The sequence below is a fragment of the Schistocerca americana genome, chromosome 1 (genome assembly GCF_021461395.2).
Source record: "Schistocerca americana isolate TAMUIC-IGC-003095 chromosome 1, iqSchAmer2.1, whole genome shotgun sequence".
Taxonomy (NCBI): domain Eukaryota; kingdom Metazoa; phylum Arthropoda; class Insecta; order Orthoptera; family Acrididae; genus Schistocerca; species Schistocerca americana.
In genome coordinates this window covers 1,029,680,443-1,029,698,153 of record NC_060119.1, presented here as the reverse complement: position 1 = coordinate 1,029,698,153, position 17,711 = coordinate 1,029,680,443, and the positions used below count along the sequence as shown (strand labels likewise).

At 40.7% G+C, this 17,711-nt stretch overlaps 1 protein-coding gene across 1 annotated transcript in view; it reads right to left on the bottom strand.

The window, feature by feature from the left end:
• The window catches only part of LOC124596054 (UPF0602 protein C4orf47 homolog), a 151,941-nt gene that overhangs the window by 74,156 nt on the left and 60,074 nt on the right, over positions 1–17,711 (bottom strand). The window contains exons 3-4 of the mRNA XM_047135033.1: positions 16,393–16,546; positions 16,165–16,274 (exon numbers count right to left, since the gene is read on the bottom strand). Of these exons, the coding sequence (XP_046990989.1) occupies positions 16,165–16,274; positions 16,393–16,546 (264 nt within the window). The remainder of the gene's footprint in view (positions 1–16,164; positions 16,275–16,392; positions 16,547–17,711) is intronic.

The window sequence follows — 17,711 nt, the reverse complement described above, 5'->3', positions numbered from 1 at the left end:
ATATAATAATTCCAATCCCAAAGAAAGCAGGTTTGAAAGATGTGAAAATTACCGAACTATCAGTTTAATAAGTCACGGCTGCAAAATACTAATGCGAATTCTTTACAGATGAATGGAAATACTGTTAGAAGAACCTCGGGAAAGATCAGTTTGGATTCCGTAGAAATATCGGAACACGTGAGGCAATACTGACCCTACGACTTAAGTTAGAAAATAGATAAGGAAAGGCAAACCTACATTTGTAGCATTTGTAGACTTAGAGAAAGCTTTTGACAATGTTGACTGGAATACTCTCTTTCAAATTCTGAAGGTGGCAGGGGTAAAATACAGGAAGCGAAAAACTATTTACAATTTGTACAGAAACCAGATGGCAGTTATAAGAGTTGAGGGACATCAGAGGGAAGCAGTGGTTGGGAAGGGAGTGAGACGAGGTTGTAGCCTCTCCCCGATGTTATTCAATCTCTATATTGAGGAAGCAGTGAAGGAAACAAAAGAAAAATTCGGAGTAGGTATTAAATTCCATGGAGGAGAAATAAAAACTTTGAGGTTCGCCGATGACATTGTAATTCTGTCAGAGACAGTAAAGGAGTTGGAAGAGCAGTTGAACGGAATGGATAGTGTCTTGAAAGAAGGATATAAGATGAACATCAACAAAAGCAAAACGACGATAATGGAATGTAGTCGAATTAAGTCGGGTGATGCTGAGGGAATTAGATTAGGAAATGAGACACTTAAAGTAGTAAAGGAGTTTTGCTATTTGGGGAGCAAAATAACTGATGATGGTTGAAGCAGAGAAGATATAAAATGTAGACTGGCAATGCCAAGGAAAGCATTTTTGAAGAAGAGAAATTGGTTAACATCAAGTATAGATTTAAGTGTCAGGAAGTCGTTTCTGAAAGTATTTGTATGGAGTGTAGCCATGTATGGAAGTGAAACATGGATGATAACTAGTTTGGACAAGAAGAGAATAGAAGCTTTCGGAATGTGGTGCAACAGAAGAATGCTGAAGATTAGATGGGTAGATCATATAACTAATGAGGAAGTATTGAATAGGATTGGGGAGAAGAGAAGTTTGTGGCACAACTTGACTAGAAGAAGGGCTCGGTTGGTAGGACATGTTCTGAGGCATCAAGGGATCACCAATTTAGTATTGGAGGGCAGTGTGGAGGGTAAAAATTGCAGAGGGAGACCAAGAGATGAATACACCAAGCATATTCAGAAAGATGTAGGTTGCAGTAGGTACTGGGAGATGAAGAAGCTTGCACAGGACAGAGTAGCATGGAGAGCTGTATCAAACGAGTCTCAGGACTGAAGACCACAACAACAACATGTAATCCATTGCATTACACAAATACACTAATAGAGCAACTCAAAGGTTCATCTCATCAAGTCCTCACCAGCAGTACAAAAGAATTTCTTCAATTAAAAAGAAAATATGCATGATTGTCACTCTACAACAATACGCACTTTAAAAGTAACTATTTAGATACAACCATGAGGGAAAAGTAAGGAGAAAATAATATGGACAGTTTTTACTGCCTCTAACCATTAGATACACACATTCACCTGTTTCTTGTTAAACTGCTTGAAATTTACTACTGTATAAAACCACAAAATGTTTGCAGTGAAAATGACTGCTAGGATCATCTACAGGTCTTCCAGTGGCTGAGTACTGTTGAAAGACAGCACTTCATTCCTACATACATGGATGCTGTTCCAAGCCAACTGGAACATGACTTGCAAGACTAAAAATGACACAATACAGCACTTCCAATTTGTCATTTTAACATAAAGTACTCATAATTTTATTATTAGATTGGATTTGTTGCAAGTATCACACATTATAGATATAGAATCTGGCCCAACTAAGGAACAACATATGCAAGTGTCAGTCATTTCACACCAGTTTTTGAACAGTTTCAAATATGGACAGTTTCAAATATGGAGTGGAGTAAAGAGAGACCAAGTATCCCATGGTATAATGGAGTATCAACATTATAAGCTGGAGCTAACATAGGGTGTTGCAGTATGAACAGCAGATAATCTGGGAAGAAATATTGTAAGATGACATCATTGAAGCTTCAGAGAGTTCTTGGCCCTGTTGTGTGGTCCTTGTGAAGAAGAAGGATGGTACAATGTAAGCTCTGGTGACTACTGACAACATAACAAAACCACTAAAAAAGAATTTATCCCCTGCCACGTACTGATGGCACCCTGGACTGCTTGAAAGAAGCAAAGTATTTCTCAACTTCATACATACCAACAGGCTACTGACATATCGGGTATGAAGCTCTGTGAGAAAATACTACCTTCATAGCTCCTGACAGCCTCTATGGGTGCAAAGTTGTGCCATTCAAACTATGTAATGCTACAGCCATCTTCCAACATATTGTGGAAAACCTGCTGTAGCACATTAAATGGGTGATGTGTCTTAGCTATCTAGATGACATTATTGTTCTTTTGAAGGTATTTGAAGAACAACTATGCCATCTGAATACCATGTTGCAGTGTGTTCAGACCAAGGTCTCTTGCTGAATCTGAAAAAAAAAAAAAAAAAAACTCTTCTTCGCCCAACAAATAAAAATCAGGGGGCATCACATGACTGGAGATAATGTCCAGCCTAATCCAAAGAAAATAAGAGTCATCACATATATTCCAATTCCTGGTCATATTCATGCTGTGAGAAGCTATGTCAGAATGTGCTCGTAGTAGCAGTGATGGCACGGCCCTTGAAAGAACTACTGCATGGAGATACCAAATTTTTGTGGAACATGGTGCAAGAAAGATTCATTATTTTCTTAAGGAGGTGCTAACATCTTCTCCAGTCCTAGCATTGCATCATGAATATGTTGAGACAGAACTTGACTCTGATGGTAGTAGTTGTGGGATAGTATAGTTCTAGCACAAATTCAGAAAGGTGCTGGAACATCAAAAACTTTCAGCCTTATTTATTTGACAACCCATTCACCACTGTGATGGAACACCATTCTCTATGCTGACTGAATAGTCTGAAGGCTCCATCGGGTTGACTGGTGAGATGGGCACAGAGGCTTCAGGAGTACAACATCAAAGCAATATACTAAAGCATATATAAACCTATCAACACTGGGTGCCTCTCAAGGAATCCTTTGACAGAACAATCTCAGTCATCACTGCATTAAATGACATTGCTGCTGAACAGAGGAAATAGCCAGCATTGCTGTAAATGACAATGGATTCAGAGTTCCTGTTTGAGCCAGATGATAGTCAGGACTGCTATGTGGAATACCTGATAACCAAGACCAAAGAAGCAAGCCCCATGTACAGATCCTGGACATCTAGTAGAAGGATGAAAGTGCATTGCCTAGAGAAAGAAACAGCTGGTGAGACTTAGTAAGAATTTTTACACCTGTGTGGAGAGTGGAACTAAAATCCTACTTTGGGCCATATAGTATCCCATGCCACTTCTCAGACGTAACAAAAAAGGTCAAGGATTATTATCCTTCATAAAGAAGACAATAGTGCAGGGACAACGTCCACGTCCTCCATATGATGCCCTTCTACAGTCCTGAGGCACAGATTAATGATGGAGGCTTCTTGTTCAGTGAAAATGAATGACTGCTTGATGATCACGAAGCTTCAATGGGAAGGGCTACCCTAATGTGCATCACAGTGAAGAAGATGTTATTACATGACCCATATAATAGGATCCTCCTGTATTACCATACACAGTACTACTGATAAGATCTACATATAGGATACTGTAGTCAGCTCCAATGATCCAATGAGAACTAATGGAACAGTTGATCACTGTTTCTCTGTGAGAGGAAGCAATGCCATCAGCCATGCTGCCTGCAGTGTGGCATAGCAGCTGGCATTGCTGGCTGGCATACTGCAAGTAACCAGTTCAAACCCAACCATCAGCAATTACTTGTTACTAAGTATTTGTAAATTTGGAAGATTCTTGAATTTACTTATGTTTGTGTATTGTGGAATATTTAATATTTATATAAATATCAGCACTCCCCATCAAGTAGTTTGCTTATATTATGGCTGTTTGTTAGTGTTTGTAATAAATATGCTTTCAATGTTAACCATTATACTTCATTACAAACCTGCTTTTGGGTCTGGACTTGATTGTGGTTATGATTAAACAATATTATTTTCTTTTATATTTACCATTTTTTTCTGTAACAGCATTCATTTTGGAAGAAAAATACACTAGAAAGTAAAATTTCATTTCCTTGCAATCATTAGTCCTGAACACATACAATGTGTTACTTTCGTTCACACAGTTTCCACACATGGGTTTTTTTTTTTTTTTTTGCAGGTATCAAGCAGAAACTGCTTACATGGACATAGCTTTTTCTGTTACTATGCATGGTGCTGGCTGAACCCACAGTGCCAGAACTGCAGTTCGACAGATGATCTGGGGTGAGGGGTTGTGTTAGGTTGGATGGGTAGAGCAAAAAAGAGGCAGAAAGCAGGATAAATTGGAGAGGGCTAGCTGCTGGCTCAGAATGATCAAGCAATTGTATGGGATAGAAATGCGAGATGGAGAGGCATTAGGTGCATGGAATAGGAATGCAACACACTGATACTACAGCCAGTCAATTTGTGTGATGCACGACAACAGTGACATGGAGGTATGAGTTGGGAGGGGGTGACAGGACAGAGTTTAGAGAAACTCTTGGTCAGAGAGTCTGGGTGAAGTGGATTATCAAAGATTAAGGCCAGGTGGATTATAGGAGTGAAGGATGTGTTGAAAGGATAACTCCCATCTGAATACTATAGAAAAGTTGAGGCTGTGATGAATAATCCAGATGATCCAGATTGTGAAACAGCCATTGAACATGAGCATGTTTTGCTCAGCTGCATGTTGTGCCACTGGGTGGTGAACTGTGTTCTCGGCCACAGTTTGGCTATGGTCATTCATTCTGTTGGGCAGCTGGTTGGTGGTCAAGCCCACATAAAATATTGTGCAGAATCTGCAGAAGAGTTGATGTATGAAATGGCTACTTCATAGGTGGCTCTGCCTCTGATGGAACAGGGTAAGCCTGTGATAGGACTGGAGTAAGCTGTGCTCTGTGCATGCATCGGCCAGGTCTCGCACAGGGATCTTCCACAAGAATATTACACAGCATAAGTGGTTGGGTGTGAGAGTGTTGTAAGGATGGACCAGGTTGTTGTTTAGGATGAGTGGGCAGTTGAATACCAATTCAGAAGTGCTAGAAAGGATTTTGGACAGGATGTCACTCATTCCCGGGCCTGATAATAGATAGTTGAAGCCCTGGCAAATGACATAATTCAGTTTCTGCAGTCCAGGATGATACTGGGTGATGAGGAGTGGTGGTCCTTTGCTGCTTGCTCCTGGGAGTGGTGGGAGGATTAGGGGTGTGTGAAGATATTGTGTGGGGAATAAGTTTGCAGACTAGGTGTAGGGGACAGTGCTTGTCTGTGAAGAACTTCACTACATCTTCAGCCTATAGGACTAGAAATTCTCATCACTGCAGATACACCATCCACAGCCTTGTGTCTTGACCCTGATTCCAGATCATGATTCCATGGCCTTGACACCCTATTCTCATTCCTCTACACCTTCTCTCCCATTTGCCTCACCTGGTCCTCTTCAGCCCAACATATTATCCACCTGGACATTGAACTCCACCTCTGTGATGGCTGCGTCCATAAATGCATCCATATAATGCCCACTAAGCACCATCAATTCCTGAATTTTCACAGCTGTCACCTAATAGTCTACTCTAAAAAATCACTACCATTCAACTCAGCCAGCTGTGGACAGTGTATCTGCAGTGATGGGAATCCCTTGTACAGTATGCTGAAAGTCTCAGAAATTCTTCACACACAGGCATTATCCCCTAGGCCTTGTCCACAAACAGATTTCCAATCCAGTACCCTTACAAACCCATAATACTCCCTCCATACCCAGGAATTAGATTTAGAGGAGCACCACTCCTCATCACCCAGTATCATACTGAAATGAAGAAACAGAATAATGTCATTTGCCAGGGCTTTGACTATCTAATATCATGTGTAGAAATGAGTGACATCCTTCCCACAATTCTTGCTACCCTCCTAAAGAGGTATTCCACTGCCTACCCAACCTACATAACTTCCTGGCCCAACCATATGCTGCTCCCACGACCAATCCCTTATACAGGATGTTATTTCTTAGGTAATTAGAATATAAAAAAGGTACTGTGTATATGAAACCCAGGTCCAATGCAAGAGAGAGCCTGATGGCCCTAATTAGTTCAGGTTCAATAAATAAATAACTCTGTGGGAAATCCAGATGTAAGAGCTGTCCGATCCACCCACCAAGCTTACCTGTGTTAGATCTCCACTACAGATACAGCAAGATATTAATAACTTGGTTGACGCAGAGTTGACAATACTTTATTGCAAGCAACATACAGTGTGTCTACTCAACATAAAGCTCAGAACCCAACTGCCTTTGACTCATTTCCACAGATACCACACACCAGGGCTGCAGCTCTTTGGTCTGCAACAGTGATGGTGCTGCACCAAAGTAAGAGATGATCAGATTGACCCACATTGACTCTGGTGTGGTGTGGGCACAGGTCCAAGTAACCAATGATGCCTCAGCTGGCTACTTGGCAGGGCACCACCGGATCATTTCTTGGTGTCTGTGATGTGGTGGAGATGGTGTGCCAGTGGTCATAATAAGTGGCCAAACCATGGCTAAGGTGGAGCATGTGGTGTCGATGGGCAGTGCTGTGGTGTTGATGTTTGTTGCAGGTGGTGTGAGTAGACTCAATGGTGTCACAGGGGTTAATGGCTGGGAGATGGGCTGCATCAGTGCCATGATGGTTAGGATGCTGTAGGCTGTGACTGACATGAGAGGGTATCTGACAGGTGTGTGTGAGTAGATGTCTCCAGAAGGTCAAGCCATGCATCAATAATGAGGTCTTCATCAATAATTTTAATTTTATTTATTGGTCCAGTAAGTCTTATATACATACAAGGTATTACAGTTGCTGGACATATTTTACACTGCAGTAATATTAGGCAACCATTCTACTTTTTTACTTACATAAAATGACAAACTGTAAAACAAGTATTTAATAAAAAGGTTTTAGTAAATTTTTCAAATGCATTTATATGATTGGTATTCTTAATAATTTCTGGAAGCGTATTGTAGATTATTACATGAGAGTGATAAGAAACCCACTCAGATAGACTTGTGCTGGAGTAATTTATGTGGATATTTCCCCTTAACCTGGTATGGTGCGCATGCCCAGCAGTGTTGTAGATAAAGAGATTTTCTTTCTTCATCATAGCTTTCTTTAAAAGAGCACAATTTCTAGGATATAAATGCAGGGAAGAGGGAGAATATTTAAATCTATAAACAAAGGCTTACAGGAACTTATATTGCTTGCTTTTTTATTATTCAGATTATTCTCTTGTGCTTCCTGAATGTTGTAATGGCTGGAGGAGAATTTCCCCAAAAGATAACACCGTATATTAATAGTAAGTGTATCTGAGAAAAGTACACAGTTTTTACAGTTTCAAGAGTTGCATTGCTGGATAGTACTCTGATTACATATGTTAGAGAGTTGGGGGTTTAAGGACGGTATGTGAGAGTTCCATTTCAGATTTTCTTGCAGGCAAGGCCTAGAAACTTTGCCACAGTGTAATTCTGAATTTCATGTGAATTGCTGGCTTTTTGTTTATTTATTTTGCTGGTGCAGAAAGTATAAAGTAACTGTTTTTTGTGGGTTTAAGACAAGCCTGTTCCTATAGAGCCATTGTGATACTTCAACCATGATGACACCTGCAGCAGTGGTAAGATCTTTAATATTTTTCACTTCAATAAGCAGATTCGTATAATCTGCAAATAGTAATGCTCCTGTATTTCTTACATATGAATGGAGGTCATTAAACATGGAGGCAGATCATTAACATATATTAGAACAAGAAATTGTCCTAAGACAGAGCCCTGTGGTACACCATGTGTCAGTGACGACAGAACTGAAAGGTAGTTCTGTGTAGTGTTGGCTTGACTGTGTTAATCAGGTCCTTTTTTTCCAGAGAGAGAGACAGAGAGAAAGAGAATTGAATGATCTGTAACATCAAAAGTCTATATTAAATCTAAGAAAATACCTGAAATTTTGGAGTGATTGTCTACTACATTTATGATGTGGTTGACAAGATGAAAGATAGCAGTCTCAGTGGAATGTTGTGCTCTGAAACCATGCTGACATACAGATAATTTATTACTCTGACTGAAAAATTTTGTAGCTGAGGTAGGAAGAGTTGTTCTATAATCTTTGAAAAGCCAGACAGCAGTGCTACAGGTCTTTAATTTGACATTTTCTGAGAGTCACCTTTCTTATAAAGAGGTATGACTTTAGCAGTTTTAAGCAGATCTAGGAAAAGGCCCTGTGAATGAAGAATTGCAAATGTCTAATAATAGTGTGAGAATAAAGTTTGTTGACAGTTTTGTTATATGATCAGGGATGTAATCAACACCTGCTGAATTGCTATTTTTAATGAGCTTATGATTTTTCATAGCACATTTTGACTGGCAGGACAAAGCAATATTTTTTTTAATTGTGGTTTTCAAGTGCCTGGTTGTCCTTCACATCTAATTTGCCAAATTTTTTGGTCACTAAATCATCTGCAATTATAGCAAAGTACGAATTGAACAGGTCTGCAAATAACTTTGGGTCAGTAATGAGGCTGCTATTATGGAACAGAGCAATGTTCTTATGAGTTTCCTTCTTCCCAGTATTATGAAAAGGATAGTTGCTACTCACCATGTAGTGGAGATGCTGAGTCACAGACAGGCACAACAAAAAGACTGTCACAAAATAAGCTTAGTCAAAAATAGTCGACAGACACACACATACACACACACTCATGCAAATGCAACTCACACACATGACCACACTCTGTGGCAGCTGAAGCCAGACTATGAGCAACAGATGCAGTGCATGATGGGAGAGGTAATTTGGTGGGGGTAAGAAGGAGGCTGGGGTGGGGAGGGTGAGCTATGGCAGGGTAGGGGTGGAGGACTGTGAAGCGCTGCTGGGGAGCATACAGGGACAGGTTGGAGAGAGGGTAGGGCAGCTAGGTGCACCCTCTCTCCACCCTGTCCCTGTATCTGTCCCAGCATGTTCAGGCACTGAGTGCCGAATTGTGCTATTGGCCATAGTTCGATGGTGACCATACATTCTGTTGGACAGCTGGTTAGTGGTCATGCCCACATGAAATACAGTACAGAAATTGCAGCAGAGTTGGTACATGAAAGCCACTTCATGGGTGGCCCTACCTCTAATGGGATAGGATAAGCTGGTGACAGGATTGGAGTAAGGTGTTGGGACCACAGCAGCATTGATACACAGACCAAAGAGCCACGGTCCTGGTGTGAGAGTCGAAGACCGTTCAGTTCAGAGCTTTGTATCGAGTAGATGTGCTGTGTTTTTCTCTTTTGTGATGAAGTACTGTCAACTCATAGCTCTATGACTCTTCCACATTCATTCACTTTATGTGTTTCATGGACAATCACAACCAAACACCATACCTGCCCTCCATGTACTTTCTAAACTGCCTGGTGGATCAAGTTGGTATCATGGTCAGAACTTTTCAAGGCTGGGTTCAATGTCAGGTTTCCTGCTAGAAAGATTTTGAGATTGGCTTGCAAAGTGTTATTTCCAGTTGACTTTACATGTAAAGGAAAATAGGTCCTTCACCAAAGCAGCATGGTTAAATGCAGGTTTAGGGCTAAAAGTGAGATCCGTGAATAATACTGATAATTCAGGGGGGAGAGTGCTTTGGATAAGAGGTTGAGAACACTGTACTGTTGTGACTGGTTCTTGTGATTATGAGTTATTACTGGTCTGGGAGGCAGTGGTGAACGCTGTTGGACGTTAAGAAGGTGGCCAAGCTCAGTTTGTAGGAGAAGAGTGGTTGTTGATGGTGTGGCTGTTTGGGGAGCTGCAGAGGGACAGGGAGGGAAACACCACTGTTGACATAGCTTAGGAGAAGTTGGGATAGCTTTGTGAGGCGAAGTCTGGCGTGTTGTTTCAGTCTAAAGTTGGCTTGGTGGATGATACCATCCAAGGATACATGAGGGGCAGATAACTGTAAGATTTTGTAGAAGGAGAGAAATCTGTTGGAGTGGAAACAGGCAGATGAGGCATATAGATCACAGTTTAGCTGGGTAACTCCAAGGGACAAGCAGATTTCAAGAAACAGAATATGGGACCTTAATTTTGATAGTGCCAAAGTGTGTTTTCAAAAAGAAGGACTGTAATATGTGATGGGATTCGTCAAGGCAAAAGAGGACAGTTTGGAGTGTTAGAAGTGATGGGAGTAGCAAAAATGTTAGGCAGAGGGTGGAAAAGATAGAAAAATGGAAGAAAAGCAGGGAAAAAAATTGAAAGAATCAGAAGAATTGACAAGAGAATTGTAGAACAGACAATGGTTAACAAGAGGCAATGAGTGGGCAAAAACTACTCACCACAAGAGTGGTCTATATAATCCAAAAAATTGATCTGAAAAAAAAGAAAAAAAAGGAAAAGTTATGAAAGGACACGCAATTTTAAAAAAACTGGCCAAACAGAAAGTGAAAGTCACAGGAGATAATGTAAACTACTTTGCATGGCAAGTAAAGTAATGTAGGAGATGGCAGTAAAAGTTGATCAAAGCAGTTTGGCGAAAAACAAATGCACCACTATCTCTGAACATCCCTTACAAGCCTTCCAAGAATTCCTCATATCCAACATTGCTTCACAACCTATCCACAGGTCCCTACAACATGACCCTAACCTGTCCTCTGCAGAACTCCAGGCTCTGCTTTCCCTAAAAGCTGAGAACTCCGTCATTATCCTCCCAGAAGACAAAGGATTTACCATTGTGGTACTTGACCAACAGGAGTATGTTGTGAAGGTCTACTCTAGCTGTCTGACACCTCTACATACAGTATCTACCATCAAGATCCTACCCCTCTGATTCAAACCTCAGGCCTTTCACAAGGACTCACACCTCAATCCGTAGAACTTCTTACACTACCCAAACCACACACCTCCACCTTTTACCTTCCTCGTAAGATCCACAAACCCAATAATCCTGGCCATCCTACAGTTACTGACATCAAAGCACCCAGCGAACGTACTACCCAAACCACACACCTCCACCTTTTAACTTCCTCCTAAGATCCACAAACCCAATCATCCTGACCATCCTACAGTTACTGACATCAAAGCACCCAGCGAACATATATCTGCCTTAGTAGATTAACACTTGAAACCCATAGTACCAAGACTTCCTTCCCTTATTAAAGATACCAACCATTTCCTAGATTGTCTGAAATATGTGCCTGTCACACTCCCACTACACACTTTGCTTGTCACCACTGATTCCATCTCTTTCTGTACCAACAACCCCCTCGTACGTAGTCTGTCTGCTGCTGAACATTTCTTCAGTCAACACCTACCTGATTCCGAAACTAGAACATCCTTCTTGCTCACCTTAATCAACTTTATACTTACCAACAACTACTTCATCTTTACTGGGCGGACATACAAACAGATGAGGGGTACAGTCATGGGAAGCAGGATGGCTCCTTCCTATGCCAACCTTTTCATGGGTTGCTTGGAGGGGGCTTTCCTGGGATCCATAAGCCTTCAGCTCCTGGTTTGGTTTAGATTCATTGATGACATCTTTGCCGTATGGACTCATGGTGAGGCTGACATGTTAAAATTCCTGAAATCTCTAAATACCTTCTCTCAATTAAATTTCCAATTCCGAATCCCATGCCACCTTCCTTGATGTTGATCTCATCTTCATCGAAGGCCAGCTACACACCAAACCTACTAATAAACAACATTACTCAAATTTTGACAGTTGTCAGCCTTTCCATATCAAATGTTCCCTCCCATACAGACTTGGCATTCATGGCAATCATATTTGTTTGGATGCAGATTCTTTACAGCAATACACCACCACTCTCACTTCAGCCTTCACTGCATGTAATTATCCCAACAGCCTAGTTCAAAAGCAGATTTCCTGGGCCATCACATCCACACTACTTGTCACCCAGTATTGTCCTGGTCTTGAATGTATTAATTAGCTACTTTGACAAGGCCATGACTTCCTAAAATCATGCCCTGAAATGAGATCCATCGTGTCTGAGATTTTGCCCACCACACTAGAATAGCTTTTTGTCATCCTCCGAATCTTCACAATATTGTTGCAGAAGAAGCTGAGTAGCACTGTGGTATAATGGTTATAATACTTAACTGCTTGCATGGAGGGGTGTGAGCTCAAAACTCACTTGGACTGCACAGTTTTAATTTCTATATGCATTTCAAGTACATTCTAGAAGTATCCACAAATGTCAAGAATCATTGTACTGGAATTTTCTCTAGCTGTATATATAATGTGTGTGTTCTGGCCAGAGGCAGTTCACTCTGCACTCTTGTATGTGCAAGTGCTGAATAAATATTTGTTAAGTGAAGTTAGTGTTCATCATTCATCTAATTATGCCTTCTACGTGACAATATCTATGCTCCTTCTGCACCCAACTCCCTACCCTATAGCTCCTACCCCTCTAACTGTCCCCTCCGCAAAACTTGCCCTATGCACCCTCCTGCAACCACCTATTGCAACCCTGTAACTGGCAAAGCATATACTATTAGAGGGAGAGCCACCTTTGAAATGACACATCATATACCAGTTTTTATATAAACACTGTTCGGCCTTTCACATCAGCATGACTATCACCCAGTTATTAGTCAGGATTAATGGGCATAGGTAGAGGGTGTATACTGGCAACACACCATATCGTGTTGCAGAGCATGCTGTACAACAAGACAGTCATGACTACAGTGCCTGTTTCACCACACATACCATCTGGTTCTTCCCCCAGACATAAGTTTCTCAGAACTCCAAGGGTGGGAACCAGCGCTACAAGATGTCCTTCGTTGTTGCCACCCACATGGCCTTAATTTACATTCTTCACCCTATTTTAGTTTTCTACACCTTTCATTTTCTGACTTGTCTATTTTTGCTGCCACCCCCCCACCCCCCAACTCTGTTACATACAATGCACTTAGCTTTTCACACTTATTAATTCAGGCATGATGTTTTAGCAGTAATCTCTGTCTTGCATATTGCGTTGTCTTCCACCTTTAAGCTCTCAAGTTTTTGAAATCTTGTCCAGTGCTGTCCCCAACAATCAGTCCTTCCTTCTCATCCTGTCGGAAAGTCTCCCCTGACCCAGGATTCTGGGTGACATTTCTAAACTTTACCCATTTCCCTAAACCTCTCCCGTCCTTTTCCTGCACCCCTCTTCCTTCCCCTTCTGCCAGAAGAAGAAGCCACTGGCTTCAAAAGCTTGTAAGAGTTAAAGTCTTTTGTGTGTGTTTTCCCTGCCATTGCTTGGTGAGCATTTACTTTACACTAAAGAGCTATGTATGTTTCGGGATTGGGTCACCTATAAAAAGGTACAAGAACTAGCAGTGCTATAATTTTAATGTTTCTATCTTCTCAAGTGAAGCTTTTCCTGAAGTCTGATTTAAAACATTTTGCTTTTGAAATCTTCCAGGTGCGTTCATGATATCAGCAAAGCCACCCATTCTGCCCTGGATTTTCCAAAATCCAAGGGAGCAAAAAAATGCTGAATATCAAATATCAAATGACATCCCTTCCTGATTTATATTTTGGTTTCATTGGAGGTGTTTGTCTTTGCACTGCAAAGGCTATTGGTGTAATTATTACCAGTGCAAATGTTTCATTTATTTCAGCCCTGTCTCAAAAATAATCATTCCTATTAGTTAAATATTTGTGTTTTAATTTCACTACCTTCAGACTCTTGCTGCAAAACTCAATGCAGATATTCAAAATATCCCTCAAGCTACAAATCACATCCTCATTAAGCTAAGACTGTAAGTATTTAAATGTTTGTATAAATGATTATTTTCACTGTAGTGTCATTACATGTGCAATATCTTTGTAAAAGTGATTCAAAGATAAATAAAACTGCACTACTATTACTACTACTGCTTCCAAGCTTATGAACCACTTCCAGTATTTGTTTCACAACTTGTACACAACCAAGCACTTAGAAACAGCTATATGTAATAATCAGCTCTGAAGCTGATCACTGTGTGACCGAGAAAGTAAATCTCTCGGAATACATGATTGGGGGTCAGTGTAAATTTATATATGAACGCACCGTTGATGGGTTTGCAAGTGATTAGAGTTGAAAGTCTACGTGACAGCTAGAATGGCCACCAGAGTACTTTAGTGTTGTTTGTATTTAGTGCTATTAACAGACCTGCGAGGGTACATAAGGGGTGTGAACTGTGTCAGATCTTGACTGATCACTGTGGAGGACGCAGAGATGCTGCATATTCATGTGAGACAAGTGTTATCAGCACCTGACAGAGTTTGAACAGGGCCTCATTGTATGTCTCCATTTGGCCATCTGATCAAATCATGCAACATCCCACTTTGTGGGGCATTCAGATTTGGCAGTGGTCTCATGCTGGACTGCATGGGAACATCAGTGTAGGCATACTTGTTGTTAATGTTCCTGCCTACCATGTCCAACCACCACAAGGGAGGATAACTGTATTGTGCACCAAGCACAATCTGCACCTGCTGTCTGAGTACAAGTAAGGGAAACCCTGCAAGATTCTGTGTCATCCCACACCACAGGTTGGAGACCATCAGCAGCTGAACTAGGGAATTATGATCCCATGCATAGCCTGCCATTACAATACAACACAAACAGTTGCGTATTGGACTGGTGACATGACTGGAATGCATGAACCGCTGAAGAACAGTGCTGCATTGTCTTCAGCAATGAGTTATGGTTCTACACTACCCTGGATGATCATTGTCATTGAATATAACAGCATCTGGGAGAGAGGTCCCATCCTTCCAACATTTTTGACAGGCACAACAGTGTTACTCCTGTCATCATCGTATGGGGAGCCACTGGCCATGAATTCAGCTCACATTTGGAAGTGATTGAGAGAACTCTGACAGCACAATAGTACATCATGGACAGCTAGCTCCCTCACATGTTACCACTCATTCGACAGTATTGTGGGGCCATTTTTCAGTAGAACAATGCTTGTCCACACATGGCTCATGTCTATATAAACTGTATGCATGATGTTGAGGTACTCCATGGTTATCAAAATTCTCAGGTCTGTCCCCAATAGAACATGGTAGCAGCTAGCTCAAAGGTCAATTGCCGGCTGCGGTGGTCTCACGGTTCTAGGCGCTCAGTCCGGAACCACGCGACTGCTACGGTCGCAGGTTCGAATCCTGCTTCGGGCATGGATGTGTGTGATGTCCTTAGGTTAGTTAGGTTTAAGTAGTTCTAAGTTCTAGGGGACTGATGACCACAGATGTTAAGTCCCATAGTGCTCAGAGACATTTGAACCATTTTTTCAAAGGTCAATTCTTCCCCAGTGTCAGTATCCAAGATGTCGAGGACAAGTTACAAAAGTTATGTGACAGCTTGCTGCAGGAGAAGATACAATGGTTTTATGACACCATTCCCAGCCAAATCAGTGCATGCATCCATGCCAGAGGCAGTTCAACATCATACTGATAAGTGGGCTCTTACTGCCAAGTTCTCTGTAAATTCAAGTCAATGTTGTAGTCACTGAAATAACACCACATACCCTCTCAACCTGTGATTTTCCATTTTATTTCCTTCTCCCTTTCTGGATGTTTCAAATTTCTTTCAGGCAGCATACTTCAGCATTATGTTACAGCCATGTGCAATGCAACTGAGCACTGCAGTACTAAGAGGTGCCATAAAGAAATGTTAAGCAATCAAAATAACCACAGCCATGTCTCTAGATATATGGTGAGGAATATAAGCAATGAGCAGAGCTACAGGTCTGTAATTTATACAGAAGATTCTCTGTTAAAAAGAAATGAAACTCACAAATCCTGAAAGCTATACAAAGAAATGTGTAATTACACACCAAAAAAATTCAAAATGCCAAGTTTGGCTACTTCTATGATTGATAATCATGACAAAGCACAGATTTCCAATTTCAACTTACATTTTTGTTATAAGGATGGAATTAATAACTGCTAACAAACTTCTATGTGGAAAATTTGAAATTTACCACATTTCAAATATAGTTTTCACATTGGTACACTGCTTACCTGTAATTTTCTCAAAACAACCATAATAATCTCCAGATCCAGTTTGTCTTTTTGTTGGAGATGGCTGTACAAATGTTCTTGGTGCAATGTTCTTTGCAGTTGCTGCAAGTCTAAAGCATAATTTCAAAATTAAAGGACTGTGTAATGCAACTCCAAGTAATGCAATTATTTTATGAATAATTTATAGATACCGAAATTGAAATATCAGTTTGTGTGTCACACACATACCGTTCCAGATATGCTGCTCTACTCTTATTGAAATAGGCTTCTTTCTGAAAGATTCGTCTGAAAGGAATGAAGTAACCATCATCTCTTGCACATTTTGACTGTGGAAAACCAGGAATCATCTGACGCCCTTTGATACTTTCTTCATTGAAAACATCTGTGCAAAATAAGAAAGGACTCATACTATGTAACATAATACAGTTTTTAAATTGTTGTATTCACAGAAAGGTGAATTTAATTAAGAATAAAAGCATTGGAAACTATCTCTAAAGAGCACCAGCAACAAAAATTTTAATAAAGTCTTCTTGAAAAGTATTCCTTTACTTGTAATTAAAGTTATTTGAATTCTGTTGTCCTGCTCAAATTGTAAGGGCTACTATTCATTTTTGTAACAGGGAATAACAAATTAACTACACTACTGATGTGACATAGAGGGTGACAGTTATTGAACTATATGAAAAAAAAGTAAATTAGTTACAAACTATGGCATACACAACTTTATTCAACATGTAAACTACAGATATTGAGATTTAGGTTACAACATGTCTGATATGCCTGCCAACAGTGGTGATGTTGTGGCGCAGACAAATAGTGAAATTCTGCATACCGTCAATGATCTGAATGGCTCTTTTCAGCTCAGCAGTGGTTTTGGGGTTATTGCTGCAAATCTTGTCATTAATACAGCCCCACGAAAAGGAGTTGCATGTGTTCAGATCCAGAGAATATGGTGGCCAATCACAGCCCATGCCAGTGGCCTCTGGGTATTCCAGAGCCAGAATGCAGTCCCCAAAGTGCTCCTCCAGGACATCAGACACTCTCCTACTTTGTTGTGTTCGAGCTCCATCTTGCATGAACCACGTCTTGTTGAAATCAGTGTTAATTTGAACAGTGGGGATGATATCATCTTCCAAAACCTTCACATACTGTTTGACAATCACTGTGCCATTAAGGAATATTGCACAGATTATTCCAGGACTGGATATTGCACACCACACAGTCATCCATTGAAGGTCAAGAGACTTCTTGATCATGAAATGCAGATTATCAGTACCCCATATCCACCAACTGCTTATTGCTGAACCCATCTAAGTGAAAGTGGGCTTCATCGCTAAACCAAATCATACATGCGCATACTAATTCCCATCATGCCCCATGGCCAGCCATTCAGTTTCTATGTCCTAATGCAAACCATTCAGAAGTTATGACAATTTTATTTCATAGAGTTCAGTAATTGTCACCCTGTATTTTGTATCATGGACTTGACCTAAATTCTTTAATTGTAGAATGATAGCGTTTGTTTGGGGTTTTAACCCAATTATATT